The following is a 21861-nucleotide window of genomic DNA, read 5'->3' as shown; positions in this document are numbered from 1 at the left end:
ACTGTCCACCCCTGAGGGCTATCTGATTGCCTCTGTGACCTCAGTGTGATATGGTCCGCTCCAGCGGGGAGTGGAGGAAGGACTGCTGGCAAGAAAAAAGGAGAGGGAGGGAGGTGGAAAGAACTCCATGTTCCTTGGAGCTTTGCGTTTCACTTTCAAGTGGTTTGCAGTGCACACCTATTTTAATCAAGGAATAAGAAGTTTAAATCACTTCAATATGAGTTAATTAAACAACATTTATGACAATGATATTAGACAGATAACCTATTCTTTCCTGTCAGGTTGCAGGTTTAGGAAGGAAATTTGTGTTAATTAGTATAGCGGTACATCACTGCTAACTTAATAAAAATGAAATGAATCATAGAATGGTATAGAAATCAATACCAATCCAAAGAAAAAGTCACACCCCTGCAGCTTTCTTTAGTTAACATTTTCTGCAATGTAATAAATCAAACTGAAAGGTGGGGTTTGATGCCTCTGGCAACATAAAGGTGAATCTGCTCATATCAGAACATTCCTATAAGCAAATATGAGCATGACACCAGCTGTAACACTAAATGGTTATCAGTGCTGAGGATTGCTGTTTAAAGTACTTCTCAAAAACACTAAACTGTGTCAAATTGTGAGATTGCACATAATGCAGCATTACATCGTTTGATTCCGTGGCTAACTTCCCCTGAAAATCTGATGCAATGCCGTTTGAGAAATGAGGTCCTCATTTTTGAAGTGTGCCACTTCCTCTGTGACTAGTGTCACTCATCAGTGTGCAAGTCAAGTAGAAATGGGCTCAGCTACAGACAGAAACTGGAAAAAAGGCGGGTCGGGCCATCTGGTAGCTGTGACGTCCACAGACTGAAAGATAAACCTGCTGTAGATGACTATGAAAAACAATAATAGCTGGACAAAAGCACATCAGGATATCTTTGACTGAATACCTCTATACCAGTAATGTGGAAATATTTCAGGAACATATATATATATATATATATATATGTATATATATATATATATATATACACACATATATATATATATATATATATATATATATATAAACACAATAGATGGTGCTTCGACTTACCTGTTTTTTGATCTACGTTAAGCTATCGTCTTTGAAAATCAACACTTCCTGTAGAGGTTTTAAATGCAAGCTGACAAGGAAAGGATGGTGGGTGACATTTAAGACATGGCAGCTTAAAGGTGAGACATATGGTCAAGATTAGAAGAGATGAGTTTTAGGGATGATTAGGTATGGGTATATTGATACCAATATGGCAATAAAAAAAACTTAAAGATACAGATTCTATAGATTACAGTTATTTTATTATTTTTTTGCACAACGAACAACTTTGCTTCCTGAGTTAATGCACTTTATTTTGATTAAACTAAGTAAAGCGAGCCCACATTTTTGAAGGTTTTGCCCTGTCAGCTGTTCATGTAACATTACATAAATCCTGATAGCAGTATTGTTAGTCCATCTTGAGTGACACTAGCTCAACTGATTTTTATTTATTTTTTTTTTTTTATGAAAGTCACAGTGACTTCGTGACTGAAAATGTATTCCTGTTGTTGTGCTGCAGAAATGGACATTATGCTGCAGACAAAAGGTGTTTCAAATTAACAGCAAAGTAAACGTATTTGTTTAAAAACTGTACCTCAGAAACATGTTTCTAATATAAACAAGTCTTCACTTAAGTGCTGGTTCTATTGCAGCTAAAGTAAATGAAGGCCATTATTGGAAGAATTATGAATATAGGAATGAATGAATGAATGAATGTTTTCATCCTGCAATTACAGCACTGACAATGACAGTTCAAAACAGCACAGCAGGGATTAAACACTGAAGATTTAATATGGTTATAGTGAACAAAATAATCAGTATCACTGTTAAAATGTGCTGAAGATCCTCAAAAAGTACTGATACACACACTGAAATCATTCCATTAAATTATACATTGAAAACCTCATGTGTTTGAAAGACTTACTAAGTATGGTTGATGCTGGACACCGAGTTTGTCAAAGCCTGGTAATCAAACACGGTTTGAATGACGCATTAAAATTTTAAACAGTAACACTAACTCTGGAATTTTATCAAAGTCTATTATGAAACTGGTAAATAATGATAGACAGATTAATCCATTATAAATAAATCATTATCTGAAAACAAGATCACAATAAAATCTAAATTTTGTTGGGTTTAAATTAAATTAATTCAAAGTCCAAACACTAAAATACAGACATTTTGTTTGTATTAAAGCTGAAAAAAGTGACGTCCATTGCCAACCTCAACAAATATCCGAAGGATGAAAGCATTTCCAAGTGGGAGAGGAACATCTACAACTTTCCATATGAGGATGCAGAGGAGGGCCCAAAGCCAATATTTTAAGGTGACTCAGCAGTGCTGTAATGACTAAGGTCTGTGGAAGGCAATGCCTGTTATCTGTCATGGAATGTTACAGAAAAAACAGCTATGATTATTCTGAGTTCAGTGAGGGCTGCCAGACAACTATTTTCACTGCTATGTTTTCTGAGTCTGCCTTAGAAATTATAGCTCTGACAGGAAAAAAAACACTGGCTTCAACAGAAGCTCATAAAGGCCACAGCTGTGTGACCCGTCTCTGAATTCAAAAATACTATAAGTTTATTCAAGAAACTCCAAGATATACAAACTAAATATTATTAAGCAGCTTTTCTAAGACAAAGTGGATCCATCCATAATTGCTGACTAATAGACTAGCTTATAATTTGATTATTGCTGTCATCAGTATTTAGTTATATTGTACATCACATGATTGTAATCATGGAAAGAATCTTGGTGCTTCTGAAGTGAATAAGTAGATTTATGGAAACCTTTTATTCAATTTTTGGTTTCCTGTCCTTAGTGATAAGAACAACTTCAAAGACCAATTTGCGAGGCATCATGTGCCACACCCTACCACATCCAGCTGACGCCCACGACCACATGTGCTATAATTCTTTAAAACCCTACAATCCTTTTGATTAACAGAACATGGCTTTTGAAGGATTTTCAAATGGCTTGCATCATGTAGTGGCTGATTGAGCTGTGGAGTTCAAATCAGACAGCTTAACACACACAAACACAAACATGCACAAACTGATGGTGACGCTGCCACTCCCTCATACACAATAACCTGCCCATAAGGCCGTGCTGCGAGACAACACTGTTCCTTTGTTTTAATTAGGGTTGTCTAGACTGTAAAAGCTGAACACCTAAAATCACTACAAACCTGGGGGTGGAGACAGTTATTAGACAGAAAATGAATGATACCACTGATTGATGCATGATAGTTTGTTATGAGGCTGTTACGATTATCAAGACGACGACACAAAAAGGGCAATGCGCCTTTAAGAGGTCCTCCCTTCACTGGCAGTTGCCCAGTAACAATGCATCTGCAGTGCAGAGCATCGCAACATTTAGCACTGATAATAACGCTTTGTCACACCATACCCCTTTGTAAAAATCACTCATTTAAAGTTTATTCACTTATCAACTAACATACCCACCTCTTAGAGCATGATGCAAGACTACACTAACAGTCATTAGGGGACAGCCTTCAATTCGGCTAACGTCAAATACACTAAGCAGCACGTATTGGAATGAAATGGGTCTTTTTTCAAATTAGCCCCGCTACTCGTGCAATCTATTATAGATATATAGTGTTTCAGTGCTTAACTGACCATTCGGCTGCCTGAATATACTGTTTAGTTAAGTCTTTCCTCATGCTCTACATTACAACATTGGCTATAGAATGCGCCGCCGCTTATTAGCAAGGCGACTCAAAACTGACAGATTCATAAAGGAGATTCGGTGTAAACTTAACGCCATACAAGACAGCGGCGTGTTCCAGGGGCAGGCCAAAGCTACGTAACATTAGGGCATGATTGGTAACGTTAGCCGTGATACGTTCACTACCACAGGTGTTTCGCATTAAAACTGGTGCAAGCTTTAACAAACATGTATAGACCAACGATAGACAAAATAACGTAACAATGGCCTACTTAACAGTTATAGATTGAAGTATTGTGTTATGGATATGAAATCATTAACATACCTGGAAATAAAAATGAGACACAAATGGTTTAACAGCAATTCATGGTAAAACATTCACTTAAAATTAACGTTAAGCTTACAAAGCTAGCTAGCGTCATGTTACGTTGTTTCTTACCGGACAGCTTTGATTCTTTGGCAGCAGAATTTTGTCCATCGGCAAACCCTTGCGACGATGATATCTGGGCGGACTGAGTCATTGGATCCATTTTACTGTAGTTACAAAACAACTGCACAAAGGTGGTAAAATGTCTGTCGTCTCTATTTAAATAAGCTTTGATGCCGTCCTTAAAAGGTGTATATGTCGTCTGACTTTCCTCTAATTACCCCCAAGAGCGGGACTCGGATCCGCACCTTAACGCAACGTCCGAGCACTGAGAGATCAGCGGAGATGGAGGGAAACAAGGCGGACTATGGAGGAGGGGAAAAAAAAACATGTCGGGTTGAGATGCGTTCATGGTCTCTGCTTAAGCTCATATATCTCATTTCTAAACAAGATGTATCCCTGCGTTCAGGTATATTTATATAAAACTATCAAATTATTATAATTGAAAATACTGCTTCCTATTGAAATTATATTTCAGCTGCTCTTGTATCAGTCAAATCCAGGTGTATTAGAGGGATTGTGTAATTCTGTTGTGAAGTTCATAAGTACAGAAATATTCGACAGTATTTGAAGGCAGCAAGAGGAATATTCGTGAACACAGGCACCATGTTATACCTGCTCTGAACAAAAGGGGGTTTCTGTATTTCGGCCATTACATCATTGGGAGGCTGCACTGCATGATTTTGAGTAAATGGAACCAAAATATTTTTGCTAGATATTTGGATAATTATGTTACGTTTGAATGCATAAACTGTGAAGTGTTTTTGAGCTGTTTGTAAAGCCTGCCATAACCACTAGAGGCAGACAGACATATCCGTTATATTTATCTTGCTGATATTATTATACATTTTTAAAAAATGTATTACTTGTTTAATAATTTAACAAATATTTTTCTTTTAATTTCGATATCAATATATATGCCAGTTTTCTTTAAGTATTACTGTAATCGTTAAAAATCATTCTTTCTTGAGAATTGTGTCAAGTCATATCTTACTAAAAAAAAGGATTTATATATACGAAATATATGTAGCTCGTTTGCTTTTTCTTTTAATTTCAGAACTTCCTCTGTGCCAGAAAACACCCTTGTCCCAGGCAAGAATTCACAACTTCAAAATATTTAAAATGTTAATTGCTCTTTGTTTCAGACAGTATTGGACTGAATAAATGTCTCCTCTGTATTCCTAACTAAAGGTGACAAAGCATTGCTTCCTACTCTGCTTCCTACCTGTAAATTTACATTTATGGACATTGAATTTCACCATAATAGTAATAATAATGATAATAAGGTTAATCATATATACATTGTAAGTCTCTCTCTGCGCCATCAGTGGTTCTACAAGTCCAGGGACCTCCAGGGGTCTGTGGTACTCTGCAGGGGCGGTTTTAGGGAGAGGCCAACAGGAGCCAGTGCCCTTGTAACACGGAGTTTGGATCCTCCTGTGGCCCTCCAGTAATGATAAAATTATCACTGTCTTGTAATTTTATGATACTGACATCATGTCACTGACACAAATAACTGAATCTGTAAATTACTAAAACAAATATTGTTACTAAAACATATACTAATTGTGGTATTTTATGTTGTTTTTTTTGTTTGTTTGTTTGTTTGTTTGTTTTTTGTGCGCTATTGTCTTCTATTACTATCTGAGTTGAATGTGCCCCTATGATATAGCAACTGTCACCAACCTACCCCCAGTTAAACTGGTATAGAACACCACTAGCACTTTACCAGAAGGTCTGTGAAAAGTATTCAGACTTATTAATTTTAAGAATTATGATATATATTTAAATAAATATTTATTTATGAGAAAAAAAAAACATATTTGACCAATTAATTTTCTAAATCTAAAATACATCATAAATGTTCCTACAGGCTGTGAGACGGCTTAATTCATCCTCAGGACTCCACCGTCTTAATTACTTTGCTCTGTATTTTTATGGATCTCTATAATAAATTCAAATTAATCAATTAAAGAAGGAACTGCAACAAATTTTCATGTGACAACCTTGTAAATGAGAAATATATCACCTTGCATCCTTTTATATAAATCTCCCTTCTGCTAATCAAGCTTGTGTCTCTAATTCAAGGGACATACATGTTCTATCTTGTAAGGGGTCTTTGCCTGAGAAAAAATTGACAACATCTGTTTTAGGCGACACTCAACCAAAACAAGACAAAACCCTCATCAATATGTTCAGCAATAAAAACACACAGATCTTGTCAGATATTCTTCACAAGCATACAAAAACAGTATAATTTTATACAATTCCTAACTGTGTGCTTTTTACTGTAGCCTGTTTTCCATTATGTAATGGTTACCTTTGTTCCATTTTGTAGCAGTGAATCACATAATGGCATCATGCTGCCCTCTACTGGGGTGCATACGAGTAATATACTTTGAACTACATTTCCCAGCATACATGAAATGAAACCGTATGCGCAGTGGTTAAGATCTACAAGCATAGGGATGGGCCTATCAAAGTTGGACTGTATCTGACAGGGACCTTCATGACGTTATGAGATCTGCTGTGGTGCGCAGACGCATAGATTCAGAACAGACTGCAGGTGACTATCGGGCAGACTGAACTGCGCGGCAAAAGAAGAGGGACACAAACAAAAACATGTGGCTGAGGCTGTGAGATAACGGGTACGTAATCTCCTGCACACCGGTCAGATATTACGTTTATAGGAGCTCAGAGTGAAGCAGTGTTGGGGCATATTATTGCGGTATATCCCGCGAGAGTGCTAGAGTGGTTAGCTAGGTTAGTTAAGCGTTATCTAAAAGTGATGAGTTTAGCTAACTAGCAACTCGTTAGCTTGTTAGCTGCTCCTCTCAGCAGCCTCCATTCAGCCAGTTGCTCCAAGGCTGTTGTCACAATGTGGCTCACTTTTTGCTAAAGGATGTTTCTGTACTTCATCACAATTAGCTATTTGGACAACCTAGTATTCATTCAGTAAACTAGCACCGTAGCGGGCATCATGGGTAACGCTAACGTTGGCTAACTTAACTTAGTAAAGTTAGCTAGTTAGCTTCGCCAGCCAGGCTAGCACATTAATTCATGTTGGTTAACTGAGTATTGCGGTCTGTACTGACAGACTGAGGATTTTTATGGTATTGTGAAGACATTCTGTTGTATTAATGAGAATCATGAACCTCGTAGAGCTTCAATTTGCCGGTTTGCAATGAAAGTACGTATATAGCAGTAGGAGTGCCCCGCCCACCAAAGCGCCATGTACTTTCGTGTCAAGACGGAAACCCTAGACCTGCGGAAGAGCTCGCGAGAGTGATTAATATAAACCAAATCATGACCTTTCCCTCGCTTTAACCAAGTGTTTCTGTCTCTAAACCTGCCCAGATTTTAACCATAGTGTTGTGACATTATAAGAGATAATTTGTTTACACAAGGTGTGTAATGATGAAACAATGCGAACAAATCTCGCGATAGGTTCGCAAAGCAAAGGTTCCCCCTGTAGACACGACACCCTATAGTCCATGATAGCGGCATTGATGTAACCAGCATTATGCAACGAGTCAAGCCGCTCTGCTCAGCGGCAGGTCACTTTATAGATATATGTTTAATTTGTTTAGCATATGATAATTTTAATAACATGGACAATTATTCTTGCTGAGATGTTTATAAACGCCGACACGTAGAAATAAATACTCGGGGCAGTATAGCAGGCTCTATTAAATGGCCTTTATGACAGGAACTGTTTGCTTTGTTTACCGGGAAATGACACACTTATGTAACTTATATAAGCAAACAGTGTTTAAACGTTTAAAGCTGTTTATTACATCTGTTGATGTGTCGCTTTAAATGTCAAAGAAAGCTTAGACAAAAACTCATACAACACAAAATGACAACGCTTAAAAATACAGTTTATAGCTGAGTATTTAGTTTACTTTTTATTTGTGTCGTGCCAAACATTTGGCACATCCAACATGGAATTACAGAATACCACCATATGACAAAATATAGGTTTCAGGTAATAAAGTAAAACTAAATTAAACAATCTATCACGTTTTAAAGTATTTCTGTTGTCTCTCAGAAAAGAAGAAATAAGTTTGAAATGAGCTGTACACTGAGAAGAACTGTTACAGCAGTTTATCTTTAGAAAAATTAGGGATGTAATAATACAGAAAATTATGCATTTAAAAAAATCTCAATACTGTACTTGACTGTGACAATCTTATTTTGTCAGTTTTATTTTATTATTTTTTATTTTTATTTAATTTTATTAAAGAAGGATAGCAGAAGCAGCTCAAGTAAGAAAAAAAAGAACTTAATAAGAACAAAAATGCTGCCCAAATCATATATGTTTTTGTGAAGGACTTCAAAAAAAAGTATTATACTGTGGACCTTTTATTATGGTATCTAATATTGTAACATGAGTTTTGGTATTGTAACATCCCAAAGAGCTTTTTTCTTATCTACCAGGCTTTCTCCAACTAACTGGCTTGTCTAAATGTTTCATATGTGAACAGCCTCCTGTCTCATCCATATTTTTGAAAAATCAACACATTTTTATATTATTGAACAAAGTCTCGCACAGCTCTCAGTAAAAGGAACAGCAGAAAACATGTAATTAAGTTTCTATATCACTCAAACTGCACATTGAACAAGTCCACTTTTCTTGCAAGATATTGTCCAGTTTCACCTCTAAGGGTTAAAATACCAGATCTCTCCTAAATATATGCGGCATTTTGTTTCTGAGATAAATTCTACACAATATAATTCAATACCATTTTCAAATTTTATCATTCTAAATGTAGGCAGTTATTTGTAAATCTATATTATTTAATTTTCCCCATGCAAAATGAAATATTGTGGTCTTTTTAAGTGGTTCTCTGCTAAAGAATTTTAAGCCTTTGGTACATCTAGAGCATATTACCATGAAGGAAATACTATGTTGTGTAAAATGTGTTTTAATTTGGATTTTTTTATATAAGAAAATCACAAATTTAAAGGATAAGTCTGGTAATATTCTATATTAACTGGTCAACAAATCCCATGTACAGAGCTAAACCAACAATCAGCTGATCATAATAAATATTGTGCATGTATCAAAGCTTGATATATCTTATGTATCCTGCTCCTGCTTTGTCTGTTAAAGCACTGTAACCTCTCTTTTTAAAAGTGTTATATAAGTAAATGTATTATTATTCCTAGGGATGCTCAATGTGAATTTCAGCATGAGGACGTCAGCAATAATAGAATCCTACTTTCTATGATATTGATGCATGTGTATCATTGCTGCAGGTGAGGAGAGTGTCTGAGTCGACTCACAGAGGACATCATGGGTCTGCACTCAGCCCAGAAGAAGCACTTTCCCCTGCGGGGGATCGATGGTGTGGTTCAGCTGTTTGATGCTGAGCTCCGCAAGTCTGAGCCTGACCTGGCCCTTCTCTCTCTGGTCCTGGGGTTTGTCGAGCACTTCCTAGCTGTGAACCGGGTCATTCCCATAAATGTCCCAGGGGTCCGCTTTGAACCACTGGAGCCAGACTGTCCCAACTCCTGCTTCCCCACAGTGGAGCTCGGTATGATTTCTGCACTGTACGAGCGCTTCACGGCGCAGATCCGCGGCGCAGTGGACCTGTCCCAGTACCGGAGGACAGCTGCAGGGTCCAGCAGGGAGCTGGTGAAGAAAGTGTCAGATGTGATCTGGAACAGTCTGAGCCGCTCTTACTTCAAGGACCGGGCACACATCCAGTCCCTCTTCAGTCTCATCACTGGTACCACAACTATTACAATGACATGAATTATAATGAAGGTGTTTGTGGTGTCACATTGGTGAAAATATGTCTTTGTTCAATTTCAGGTACCAAACTGGACAGCTCCGGGGTGGCATTTGCTGTGGTGGCAGCCTGCCAGGTTCTAGGACTGAAGGACGTCCACCTAGCACTGTCTGAGGACCACGCCTGGGTGATTTTTGGCAAAAACGGTGAAGAGACAGCCGAGGTCACCTGGCACGGAAAGGGTAACGAGGACAGACGAGGACAAACGGTCGCAGCGGGAGTCAGTGAGAAGGTGAGGTCTACATCTGGTCGCCTGGAGAAACCATCAAACTCTCAAATATAGTTCAGATTTAAACAGTAAGTAAAGATGTATGTGATTTCTTGGTGATTTCTTGGTGAGCTCTTTGTGATGCCTGAAAAGATCACTGAGCACATGTTCAGTAATGCGCAGGCATGCAGCATGACCTACTGTCAGTAACCTCAATTTAATTTCCCCTCCTGGGTCCATGTAGCACTGATGTAGCACTGTCCTCAGAGGGAATAATAATAACAATTGCCTTTGGACATCCAGCACACATGTAAACCCAGTATAAACCCACTAAACAAATAATCAGAACCAGAACGTTACAGGTGCTCCCGTACAGAATAGAAAAATATATATGAGTATAGAGAGTTATAGGAAGTATGTAAAATATGTACATTCTGCTACAATATATAAAAGAGATAATATAACAACAGTAACAAATATATACAATAACAAGTGTGCTTGTGCCTCTTCTACAATATAAAACTGCAATATGTAAAAAAATAAAATTAATGGATGTAAGAATTAAGTCCAAAAATGTGCTTCAAGCTATAATCATGCATAACAGTTTAATAACAGTTCTGTGATATTGTATGGTGAGTTATTGCACAAATAATTGTGGATTCTAGTCTGTATAAATCACAGAAACAAAATTGGAGGAGAATAATAAATGTGATTATATCCTTAAACCACATGCGCACATTTAAGAAAGGAACACAAAGCAAAGAAATAATAATAATAGAAAAATAAATAAATAACAATATGATTAATCCTGGTAGACCACAAACTTATGAGGAAGAAAGAAAAAACAAAGAAGAAGGTAAAACAAAAAACGCCACCAAATATTTCCTTTCATTCTATGTAATGTCCTCATTTTTATGTAATAACCATTTGGACCAGCACTTGCTGCCCACTCTCCCTTTGTTAATGGTTCCTTGTCTCACCATTTCATAGTTATTTATTTATTTATTTATTTATTTGCTAGCATGACTTGGTTTTTAATACTGCTGCTTCTTTCTATTTAAAGACAAAAAAACTGTAGAGAAAAGGACAGAAGGGATTTTTCCATAAATTATACTCATATTATATAGAGGAGGCACTAAAATCCAATAAAAAAGATGCATGCCATAGTTGTCCAGTGTAGTAATTCAATTCTGTATTGATTTGGGTCACATGAAAAAACTTCTATCACACCAGATGTTAGATGAGACCAATTGAGTTTAATTTTTTTTTTTTTTTTTTTTTACTTCAAAATCTTTTCATTAAGGTTTCAACACATTTTCCAGGGTTGGGAGGATATATTCCACGTAGGCAACGACAATGACGACAGTTACAAAAAACAAAACACATCTCTAGAGTTACATTTTTTGATTATATTTTTTTTACTAATTTGGCCAAGTCAACATGACACTGTTGAAAATAATATTGGTTTTGTGTCATTCAGCTAATTCAATTTATTGAGAGTGAGGGCTCTGAGGTGAGCACATTCTGATGACTGAAAGCAGTTTATGCATGCTTCTGATTTGTAGATTTATGTCCTTTGGTGTCTCAAAGAGCTCATGAAGAAATTGTAAGTGTTGTCAGTATTATTAGACTGCAAATCGACTGGTAAAGACAGGATGAAAAGGAGGCATCTTGTTAAGTAATGGACTTAATGAACTGACAAAATACACTGAGAAGGATAGAAGCACAGCAAGTTTAACTGTTTTTAATGAGAGAAAATATTGGTGCTGATGTGCATACATGTTTTCTAAATGATCAGTCAAGTACCAGTACTCAAAAAGTGGCGACTGAGGTTCAATATCCAGTGCTGTTTGCTTCTGTTAGCTTTCAGCTTAGCTTTCATTACAAACACACATTCATTTGCCTCACGATTACCTTGACCTTGCAGAAATTGTGAAAACATTAGTATCCCATTACCTCCGCACTACAGTATTGTGCGTAATGTGTGCCTGCTTGGTATAAGCGCATCAGTTAGACAGGCATGAAAAACCCTCGTCTCTAAATAAACATGACGGTGGCTCTCCTTAGATTTTGATAATGCAGGACACCTGTACAGTGGTGAGAAAAATGCCATGCAATGTATTATGATTGTAGGCAAGCCTAAGGATTTAGTTTCAGACAGAAGCTAATAATGTCTAGTATTTGCTGTGATTTTAATGTTGACCTTGCTGTAAGCCTGTCCTGTGTGTTTGTGTCTCTCTCAGAGCTGGCTGTATCTGAAGGGCTCCTACATGAAATGTGACAGAAACATGGAGGTGGCCTTCATGGTTTGTGCCATCAACCCCTCACTGGACCTTCACACTGACAGCTCTGAGCTCCTGCAGCTACAACAGGTGAACACGGCCGCATGTGCTGTGCGATGGCTCGTTACATATCTGTTGTTTTCATCTCCCGCAACACAACACAGCTCTCAGTTTTGCAGCGGATGTTGGAGGAAGTGGTGACCTAAATGTCAGAGAGCCCATCTGAACAATTTGATGTTCTTGGAGATATTATCAGACATGTTTATGTAGGAAATCCCATTATTTTTCACTTTTGTCATGCAGTTTGGTGTTTAGAAATGTATGCTCCCTCTCAGCGTGTTGAAAGCACTTGTGTGGTGTGGAGCGGAGCTTATGTTACACCATTGGTATATTGCACTGTTCTTAATGATCATCTTTGTTTTATTGCTTTTTAATGATGTTCCTGTGTTACTCCTCCTGATTTATTTCTTTTTTCTCACTGACAGAAACTCCTCTGGTTGCTGTATGAGCGAGGCAACCTCGACAGGTGAGAGTTTCTGTTGGTGTTAGTAAGTACAGCTAGAAAAAGAGCAGGATTTTTAGGTCAGGACATCTCTGCTATAATAATGTGTTTTTTTTTTCCTTTTTCAAAAATTGCAATTTGTTTCTGTGATTTGGATATTGCACTTGGTCATATTGTGATTTCAAAAATATTGCGATTAATTGTGCAGCCCCAACTAGGAATGAATTGTCTCTTGGAGTCTTACAATTTGTATACACTGCCAGTCCACTGCAAAGATGTTTGTGTGTAAACCTCCTCCTGTTCTGTGTTGTGTACCAGGTATCCAATGGCCATGGGCACTCTGGCAGACCTTGAAGACCAGGAGCCAATCCCAGGCAAGGAGAACCCCCTGAAAATCCACCTCAAGGTAAGTCTTTAGACAGGTTTCCATCGAGTCATACAGCAGGAGGTCTGGTAGGACATGACATGTTTTTGTCAAAATGTTGAATAGAGATGCGCTGGTTGTAATTTTCTTCGCTGATTCTGATTTCCTGTTTTTTTTTTTAAGCGTCTCACCTGCTGATTCCAATTAAGCAAATTAAATTGAGTGTTCATAATAAAATACTGACTTTTAAATGCATTTTACTGGAACCTGGTCGGCTGATGCATCTGTAATGTTGAAGTATTCATTTAGAATCTGTCAATATGAGCTTTGGACAACAGAATCGGATGTGTTTTACCAAAACTAACCAGATGGGGTCAGTTCCACTTGTCATGAAGTCAGACTATTTTGATCGTGGGTCTTCCACTGCATGTATGAAGATATTGTTGTACTTTGAAGCCTCTAACTATGTATTTCCATGCTCTCTGTCTCTCAGGCTGTGAGCTCTGCTCAGAAGCACTACAACAACGAGCACATCTACCCCTACATGTACCTGGCTGGTTTCCACTACAGACACAGGAATGTGCGGGAGGCTCTGAAGGCCTGGGCTGAGGCAGCTCAGGTCATGCAGGAGTGAGTTCACTCTGCTTTTATACACTACAGTGTTGCAGGTTTAAGTCATCTCCATTCCAAGGGTCCCACCCCTCCAAGGCCATTAGTTTATGGTTATAAAATATGAATAACACAAGCGGATTCATCTTGTGTTGACATTAATTACATGTTAAAATCCTGTGATAGTCCTCTGATCAATAGTCCAGAACCCAAAGAGAACAAAGACTAATGGCTCCAGTGCTTCATACTGCTTTTTTTAATGTTGGCATGCTGCGAAATCTGTTACTTTGCATTTTTCCAAGAACCAGCAAAGCTAATGTTACTGGCTGAGATGTAACATTACTGAGTAGTGTACTAAGAAATGAGATTAATGGATTAGCGAGATATGTTCAGCCTTAAGCCAGAGTTTTCAATGTCAAGGTGGCTCTGTTTTAATCTGCTAGATCACCATGGTCACTTATGCTGAATGCATAACCTGCTCTGGAGCAGAGGGACAACCTTTTATATGCAAACCTGATGAGCTGTATGTTAGTAATGTGACTGAAAGGAACCATGCAACACAAACTATATGCATCACTTTAAATGTTACAAAGCTTATTATCCATACACTAAATGAATGATGAAGCAGCCACACACCACTTTGAATAATGTTTCTGTCTTTGGGTCCTGATTTGCTGCCAAGTCTGTTGCACTGCTGGTGTTACAGCTAATAGAACACCCATTACAAATTGATTAGTTGAAGAAAAACAGATTGGCACGTGCGTTTTGACATGTATATGATTGAATGGGGTTCAAACACAAGATATTTAATGTTCAAACTGATAAACTTGTTTTTTGTAAATATACACTCACTCTGAATTTGTTGCCTGCAACATGTTTCACAAAAGTTGGGACAGGAGCAACGAAAGTGAAAGTTGTGGAATCAACACCTGTTTGTGACATTCCACAGTTGAAGAACGTTTCTCAACACAGATTTTACAGTTTTTATGTTTGGAGCAACATATGCTGCCATCGGGACAAAGTCTTTTTCAGAGACATCCCTGCTTATTTCAGCGAGACAATGCCAAGACACATTGTGCACATGTTCCAACTGTGTGGCTTCATAGTAAAAGAGTTCAGGTACTAGATTAACCTGCCTGCAGTCCAGACCTGTCTCCCATTGAAAATATGTGGTGCATTATGAAGCATAAAGTACAACAACAGAGACCCTGAACTGTTGAGCACCTGAAGATGTATATCAAGCAAGAATGAGAAAGAATTTTACTTTCAAAACTTAAACAATTAGTGTCCTCAGTTTGCAAATGCTGATGGACTTTTTTGGAAGTGTATATTTACAAAAAACTACTCATCTATTAGTTTGAACATTAGATATCTTGTCTTTGTGCTTTTTTCAATTGAATACGGGTTGAAAAAGTTAAGCAAATCATTGCATTCAGTTCAATTTACATTTTGTCACAGCTTTTTTGGAACTGGGGTGATTTCCATGTATCCCTCATTATGGATCAGCATCAGATCTAAATGTAATTATTTAGTATCACATTTAAATATTCTGTATCATGTTTAAAATTAATGTGTAGTTGTCAGTTAGAAAAAAACAGCAGAGTGCACTGAGTTGATTAATAATTTCCTGCCAGCCTTCCTTTTCTTGCCATGTGTGCAGCGTCACTGTTGCCTATCTTCTTCATAGCGCTCTGTTATAACAACCTGCTCCTCTTGACTTAAGTTGGCGGCATGTGATTGGCCCATTTTGTGCAGAATAGTCAAATGATGCCCTAAATGCCCCCTTTTATGGGAACATGCACAGAGACAGAAGAAGAAAGCCTGGTTAATAAAGAAAGTTGATAGCCATCGTTGTGAAACCCGTCATCTCTGACTGGGGTTTGAAGTTTTGTGAGAAAGCCTGGCTCTTTTGAGGTTGCTTTGAAGTAAAGCCCTCAGGGCTGTTGGACTGGAAACATAGGAGCAATCAAAAAGTAGTGTCAGTGGTTATTTCAGCAGATGAACACAAGGTGGCAGTAAATGCACAGATATCATCCCTGACTTGTGATTAGATCAAAGACATTTAAAGAGGGCTTGGTGCATTTATCAGACATCTTATCCCAATAATAAATATAAAATAGAGTGAGGTGAGAGTTGAGTTACAGTCATAGTTGAAATAGCTCACTGTGGTGGTTCCTCTAACACATCCACCACAAAGACGCCCAGTTAGGCTGAGAAGGTGTGGTGGCTGAGCCAGGATGTGTCCAGCTCAGCATCCTCCCACTCTCTCCTCCCCTTTCAACACACTGTCGATGAGCTGCAGCTAAAAATACTGGCACACATTCCCTCCCCATCTATCAGCTTCCTTTTCCTGCTCCCCCATTGTTTTCCAATTTCAGCTCACCCTCTGTGCACCATCTACAAGAGGGAATGTGTGCGTTATGCATCATGTACAAAGAATCCACTGTTAGGGACACACAGAGTTCATTTCTTGTCATGTCTGGACTGGACTGTTGCATAGCTTTAAATAATCTACATGTTACAGGTCAAAGAGACTTTAAAATGTCAAAAGACATCTCTTAATCTGAACTTACTGCAATGATGCCTTCTGGGGAAAAGACAGCAAAAAAAAGACATTTTCTTTGAAAGAAGAATAGAGCTACATGTGAAAAATGTAGTCAAGTTCTGTGTCTGACATCTTTTTAAAAAGGTGGAATTTTGACTTAAATCTCAGAATTCTGAGTTATAATTCTGGGAAAAGTCAGAAAGTAAAAGTGTGGCTTTATTCTCAGAGTTCTGAGTCTAAAGAAAAAAATCCGACCAGTACAAGAGATCCCATGAACAGTAATGTAAATTGAATAGTTTTTGAATTGCAGTTTTGATAATTTTGTAATAATTTGTGTTGAGTTAAACAACCCTTTGTTTTATAGGCATGTCTAATGATTATTTTTGGACCTTGCCTTAACTTTTATTGTCATAAAAAGGAATTAGGACTGCTGCCACAATAAAGATTACTGTTTCCTGAAGGCTCATACATTCTTACTTCTCAGGAAAGATGGAGAACCAGAGATCTGGATGGATTCATATGTTTATTTGTTTTATGACCTGCTAGACAGCAGCCTTTCCAGATTTTCCTATCTCTCCAATAATATGAAACCATGATCTTTGCCCTAAAGGCCATGTAGCCTTGGCGACGGGGCTCAGTGATGTATTGCTGGTCTGATGTATTCCAACTTTAAAGGCAAAAAGTCTGAATTCTGAAAGTCAGTATTCTGAGTTTAAAAAAGAAAAAAAAATATGAGTTCTGAGAAACAAAGTCAGAAATCTGAGTTTAAAGAAAAAAAAGTCAAAATTGTGAGAAAATAGTCAATTCTGAAAGTCAAGATTCTTACTTTAATTACAGAATTCTGATTTAATACTCAGACCTTATATAAGTATTTCACATGTGGCCCTAATCCTCTTCTGTAATTTTCAGTCATATTTTGTTAACCCCTGTTATATTCTGGTTTCCTCCCTGCTGTTATTAAAACTCTCCCTCTTCTCTTCTCCTCCTGCTTTTGCAGCTATAACTATTTCCGTGAGGACGAGGAGATCTACAAGGAGTTCTTTGACATTGCAAACGATGTTATCCCCACTCTGCTGAAGGAGACGGCTGCTGCTGCAGAGAGCACAGGGGAGGGAGGAGAGGGAGGAGAAGGAGCTGACAAGGTGAGTATTCCCAGCCCGACACAGACTGCAATACAGCAGATAAAACTTTACGATCTCATCAGTTCATTTCATTTACTGCTCCTTTTTTATGGAGGGGAAGGGAGATGATTTCCTGTCCAAATAATGTCAGTAAGCGTGCAAAAAGTGCGTGGATGTTACCAACTGTCACAACAGCTTCTACAAGGGACTGACCGTTATCTGACAGTCTGATGCTGCAGTGGCTTCCTGTTTACATTTTGATTGGACGGTGCTACAGATGGTTTTCAGAAACCAGGTTCACTATCTGATTTTCATGTTGAAACCTGATTGAGTTCAGCACTAATTGAATTTCAGTATGCAGATTAGGTAACTGGGCGAGCCCTGTCTAGCAGATTTTTCAGCTAACTTGGTTTATCCCAGATGAAGGAGTGATGCTGCAGTCTGAGCTCTGCTTTTCAGAGAGAGAGAGAGAGAGAGAGCTCGTCTGCTGGTTTTACTGGAAAGCTTGAATGGATTTTATTTGGTTTGTGCTGAGTCACACAAAAGAAAAGAAACAGCGGTTTACATTTGGCTGAGATCTGTTAACACTATGACTTATTCCACCTTCAGATGTGGTGTGGTATAAGGCTGCAACAAAACATTATTTTCACTGTTTATTAATCTTTTGCTTATGTTCTTGATTAATTGATTAGTTGTATGGTATATAAAATGTCAGTCAGTGTTTCCCAGAGTCCAAGGTGATGATGTCCTCAAATGTTTTTTTTCTTTCATAAAAGAGTAAAGAAATCAGAAATCATTTAATTCCCATTTTTCTTTAAATATCAAGAAATCAATTAGCAAAATAGTTGACAATTATTTTAATAATCACTAATTAAATAATTGTTGCAGCTCTAATTTAGCCTATCAGGTAACATTTACACCAACATGAGTTTTTCTTAAATCTAGATGAGATGACTTTTGTAGCCTCTAAGTGAATCTCTGTGGTGGTAAATGATGAATGACTGAACATGACTGAACTTATTTTATTGTTTCATGTTCCCTTTAGGTGGTAGGAGTTGTGTTAAGTTACTGCTGATGAAAACACAACATCTTGCTGCTTCATAATAAAAGCTTTTAAATAACTATAATAACTTTTTTTATTTTGAAGAACTACAGATGTGACAGTACGAAATACAGGATTGAAGGACATTTATTATCATTATAAAACACAGGGTTATTCTGCAAAATTAGTTACAGTTCAGTTATAAAAGGCAACATATACACAGCAGATTAAATTCAGAATGGAACAGGTTGAGAATAAAAAATAAAGTAAATACATATACACATGTGTACACCCAGGCTGAAAGTAAACAGCAGCAACAAGATGGTGATGATATTTGGTCCACATCAAAACTTCAGCTTCACAAAACATGTTAATCTTCCGTTTTACAGCTGCTTGACTCAAGACGAGCATGTCACTGACCAAATGCACACCTGAAAGCAGATAGTCCTGGAGATGCACATCTGTGCTGGGATGATGCTCTGAGTCAAACCAAGTTAAGCCAGCACATGTCTATGAAAACCGGACAAAAGAGTTACAAAATTTACCAACTGAGGCAACATGTCTAGATTGTTTCCACCGAGAAAGTGGAGAAAATTAGCGTGTCCTTTTGGGTGTCATGATTCCATCACTGCCAATCAGAGCTTGAGCTGATAAATACCTGTGGTCACTGCAGAGTCATTTGTCCAGTGTAAAAGAGGCTGTACTGTATAATAAACAGTGAATACTGAGAGAAATAAAAAATATTTACCAAAAGAATTCTTACAAAAACACCCCCACTCCACCTTCTGTGTTTCAGGAGCCCAAGCAGGCAGCAGCTGCCCTCTCAGCTCTGCAGGACTCAGACTGCTTTGCCCACCTGCTGCGTTTCTATGACGGCATCTGCAAATGGGAGGAGGGCAGCCCCACGCCGGTCCTTCATGTGGGCTGGGCCACCTACCTGGTCCAGTCTCTGAGCCGCTTTGATGCTCAAGTGAGTCACCCAGAATAGCTCCACTTTTGAACTCAGCTGATCTGAGCGCTGTGTGTGGCTGACATGTTTATGATCTGATTCCAAAGGTGCGTCAGAAGGTGACCATCATCACCAAAGAACCAGAGTCCCAGGACGACGACGACCAGTCCAGCGACGACCCCCGCGAGGGCCGCAGACGAGGCCCCAGGAGAGAGTCCAAGCTGGATGAGCAGAGCTCTCCTCCTCCTGCCGCCCCCACATCCCCCTCCACCCAGCCCCCAGCAGCTGCAGCGGCAGCAGCAGCAGCCCAGCCCAAGAAGGTGGGAGAGGGAGGGGGCCGCCGCCGCTCCTCCCAGGGTCTGCGGGGCACAGACGCAGAAGCAAAACCCAAGTCCCCCAGCCCGGACTCCGCGTCCTCCCCCTCGTCCCAGCAGCAGGCGTCCCCCTCCCCGGCCGGCCCCGTGGTCGTCTTCCAGAGCGAGAAGATGAAGGGGATGAAGGAGCTGCTGTGTGCGGCCAAGGTGAACTCCAGCGCCATCAAGCTGCAGCTCACCGCCCAGTCCCAGGTCCAGATGAAGAGGCAGAAGAGCACGCCGACCGGAGACTACTCCATGTCCTTCATGAAGAGACAGCGCAAGTCGCTGTAGACGTGTAGATTGTTGTAGGAGGAGTTGTTGAGACTGTGTAGGACAGACATACTGTGAACAGCAACACGGACACTCGATTAACCTCGCTTTTGTTTGTGAAACTTTTTACCAGTGTTTTCATCTGAGGTCCAGTTCAGTCAAAATCCTCTTAGTTCCTAGCAATAGATTGGACTTGCACACTTGAGTTAAAGGCATAGTTCAGATTTTTTGAAGTGTGGTTTTATGAGGAACTTATCTGAGGTCAGTGTATTACCTGCTGGATTTGTCACAATACAAGAATTTTAAGCTTTGATACAACGCTAGTATAAAATAATACTTTATCTCTTTCAATACCACAACAAAAAAGAAAAAAAAAGTCCTAAGCAAACAAAACAGGATTTTTTTTTTCTTTTTTCAAATGAACAACCTGCACACGCTGCTGGTACAGAAAAAGTCACTGAACACTGTCTGGTTTTGCTGCAAGCCAAATTTCAGGGAGAACAATAAGGACTGAACTGAAGTCTTGAATGAGCACTTAGATCTTTTCTTTTTTATGTCTTTGGTACTTTCGATACTATCGAATCTTAGTATTGCATTGTTTTGAAAACATGGTATTGAAAAAGTGTTAAAGTATCGATTCTTTTGACAGCCTTGTAGAGTAGCAGCAGGAGTACCAGTGTAGGATGCTAAGCAATGTACTGCTGTGGACAGAATCAGCAGGACAGGAAACCGCTGTTCTATAAGCCAAATATCGCTCTTTCCAAAGCAACCAGCCTCCTTTGGCAAAAACAGTTTTACCTCACAGAACACACGAGTTGTTGGTCTACCACTGCCTTGATCTATTGGTTTGTTTGGGTTATTGTGTGACTTCGGTGTTTTAAAATGTTAGTTTGTAATTACCAAATTCTCACAATAACACAAAAAAAAGAAAAGATTGTGACAGACTAGCAACCAGGAGTTTGGTTGAGTGGGAGAAAATGTTATTTGGTTTATATAAATGAGGTTTCCCATCAAAAAAGTCTCACTGCAAGGGATAGCAGCAAAAATATTCTAAATACATATCTTGCTTAGCCTCCTACATCGATACTCCTGCTGGTTTTCCAAACTGCCATCTACTGTAAGTAATGTTTTGTATGGATAAGTACGTCTTAGAGCCACACTTCAAACTATCCCTTTAAACATCACATATCAAGTTTGAGCTGAATGATTGAACATTTCATTCTGTTTTTATTTAATTAGCCAGAAACTGCCTGGTTTGAGAGATTGTAAGAACTCACTTGTCATTAGTTTGTGTATTAATTGGCACCCAATTGCACACCAACTATAACCATCTCATTGACATACATGAGGATGTTTAAAGCCAAAGTAACGAGGATGACCAGAACCCAACTGACACACGTGTAAATATCAACTTGTACCATTAGGAACCTGTTCATGACTGAAGTGATTAATTTAGGATAGTTACTGTGTAACATTGTCCACTTCTGCTCTATCGACAGCTTCTTTCTTGCTAGCTCTTTGTTGCCTTACTTTGCCTTTGTTCTTTTCTAAAGTAGGTGGCCTTTAGTTTGAGAATAGCTGAGCTAGGCCTGTTTCTAACGATTAGAGAAGACCAGGAAGACCATGCACTGTTGACACAG

At 38.7% G+C, this 21861-nt stretch overlaps 2 protein-coding genes across 3 annotated transcripts in view; one reads left to right on the top strand and one right to left on the bottom strand.

Annotated features, from left to right (window-relative positions):
* rtn3 (reticulon 3) overlaps window positions 1-4479 on the bottom strand; it is a 44378-nt gene extending 39899 nt beyond the window's left edge. The window contains exon 1 of one of the 2 annotated variants that reach the window (XM_084712660.1): window positions 4188-4479. In XM_084712660.1, coding sequence (XP_084568786.1) covers window positions 4188-4278 — 91 coding nt within the window. In that variant the 5' untranslated portion in view covers window positions 4279-4479. The remainder of the gene's footprint in view (window positions 1-4187) is intronic. The other variant, XM_084712662.1, reaches the window with a different exon arrangement.
* Window positions 4480-6667: 2188 nt separating this feature from the next.
* Window positions 6668-20566, top strand: men1 (multiple endocrine neoplasia I). Its single transcript, XM_084712420.1, has 10 exons — window positions 6668-6823; window positions 9438-9910; window positions 9997-10205; window positions 12425-12553; window positions 12949-12989; window positions 13284-13371; window positions 13823-13959; window positions 17481-17625; window positions 19443-19616; window positions 19703-20566. The coding sequence occupies exons 2-10, from the start codon at window positions 9475-9477 to the stop codon at window positions 20240-20242; spliced, it is 1899 nt and encodes a 632-aa protein (XP_084568546.1). The 5' UTR covers window positions 6668-6823; window positions 9438-9474; the 3' UTR covers window positions 20243-20566.
* Window positions 20567-21861: the final 1295 nt, after the last annotated feature.

The sequence above is a fragment of the Lutjanus erythropterus genome, chromosome 23, assembly GCF_056507025.1.
Source record: "Lutjanus erythropterus isolate fLutEry1 chromosome 23, fLutEry1.hap2, whole genome shotgun sequence".
NCBI lineage: Eukaryota > Metazoa > Chordata > Actinopteri > Lutjaniformes > Lutjanidae > Lutjanus > Lutjanus erythropterus.
Note: the sequence above shows the minus strand (reverse complement) of the source record. Positions and strands in the feature narration are given on the sequence as shown.

Coding starts and splice junctions, on each gene's coding strand:
- men1 (XM_084712420.1), top strand. CDS start 9,475: ATGGGTCTGCACTCAGCCCAGAAGAAGCACTTTCCCCTGCGGGGGATC. Junction 12,554..12,948: donor AGCTCCTGCAGCTACAACAG/GTGAACACGGCC, acceptor TCTCACTGACAG/AAACTCCTCTGGTTGCTGTA. Junction 19,617..19,702: donor TGAGCCGCTTTGATGCTCAA/GTGAGTCACCCA, acceptor CTGATTCCAAAG/GTGCGTCAGAAGGTGACCAT.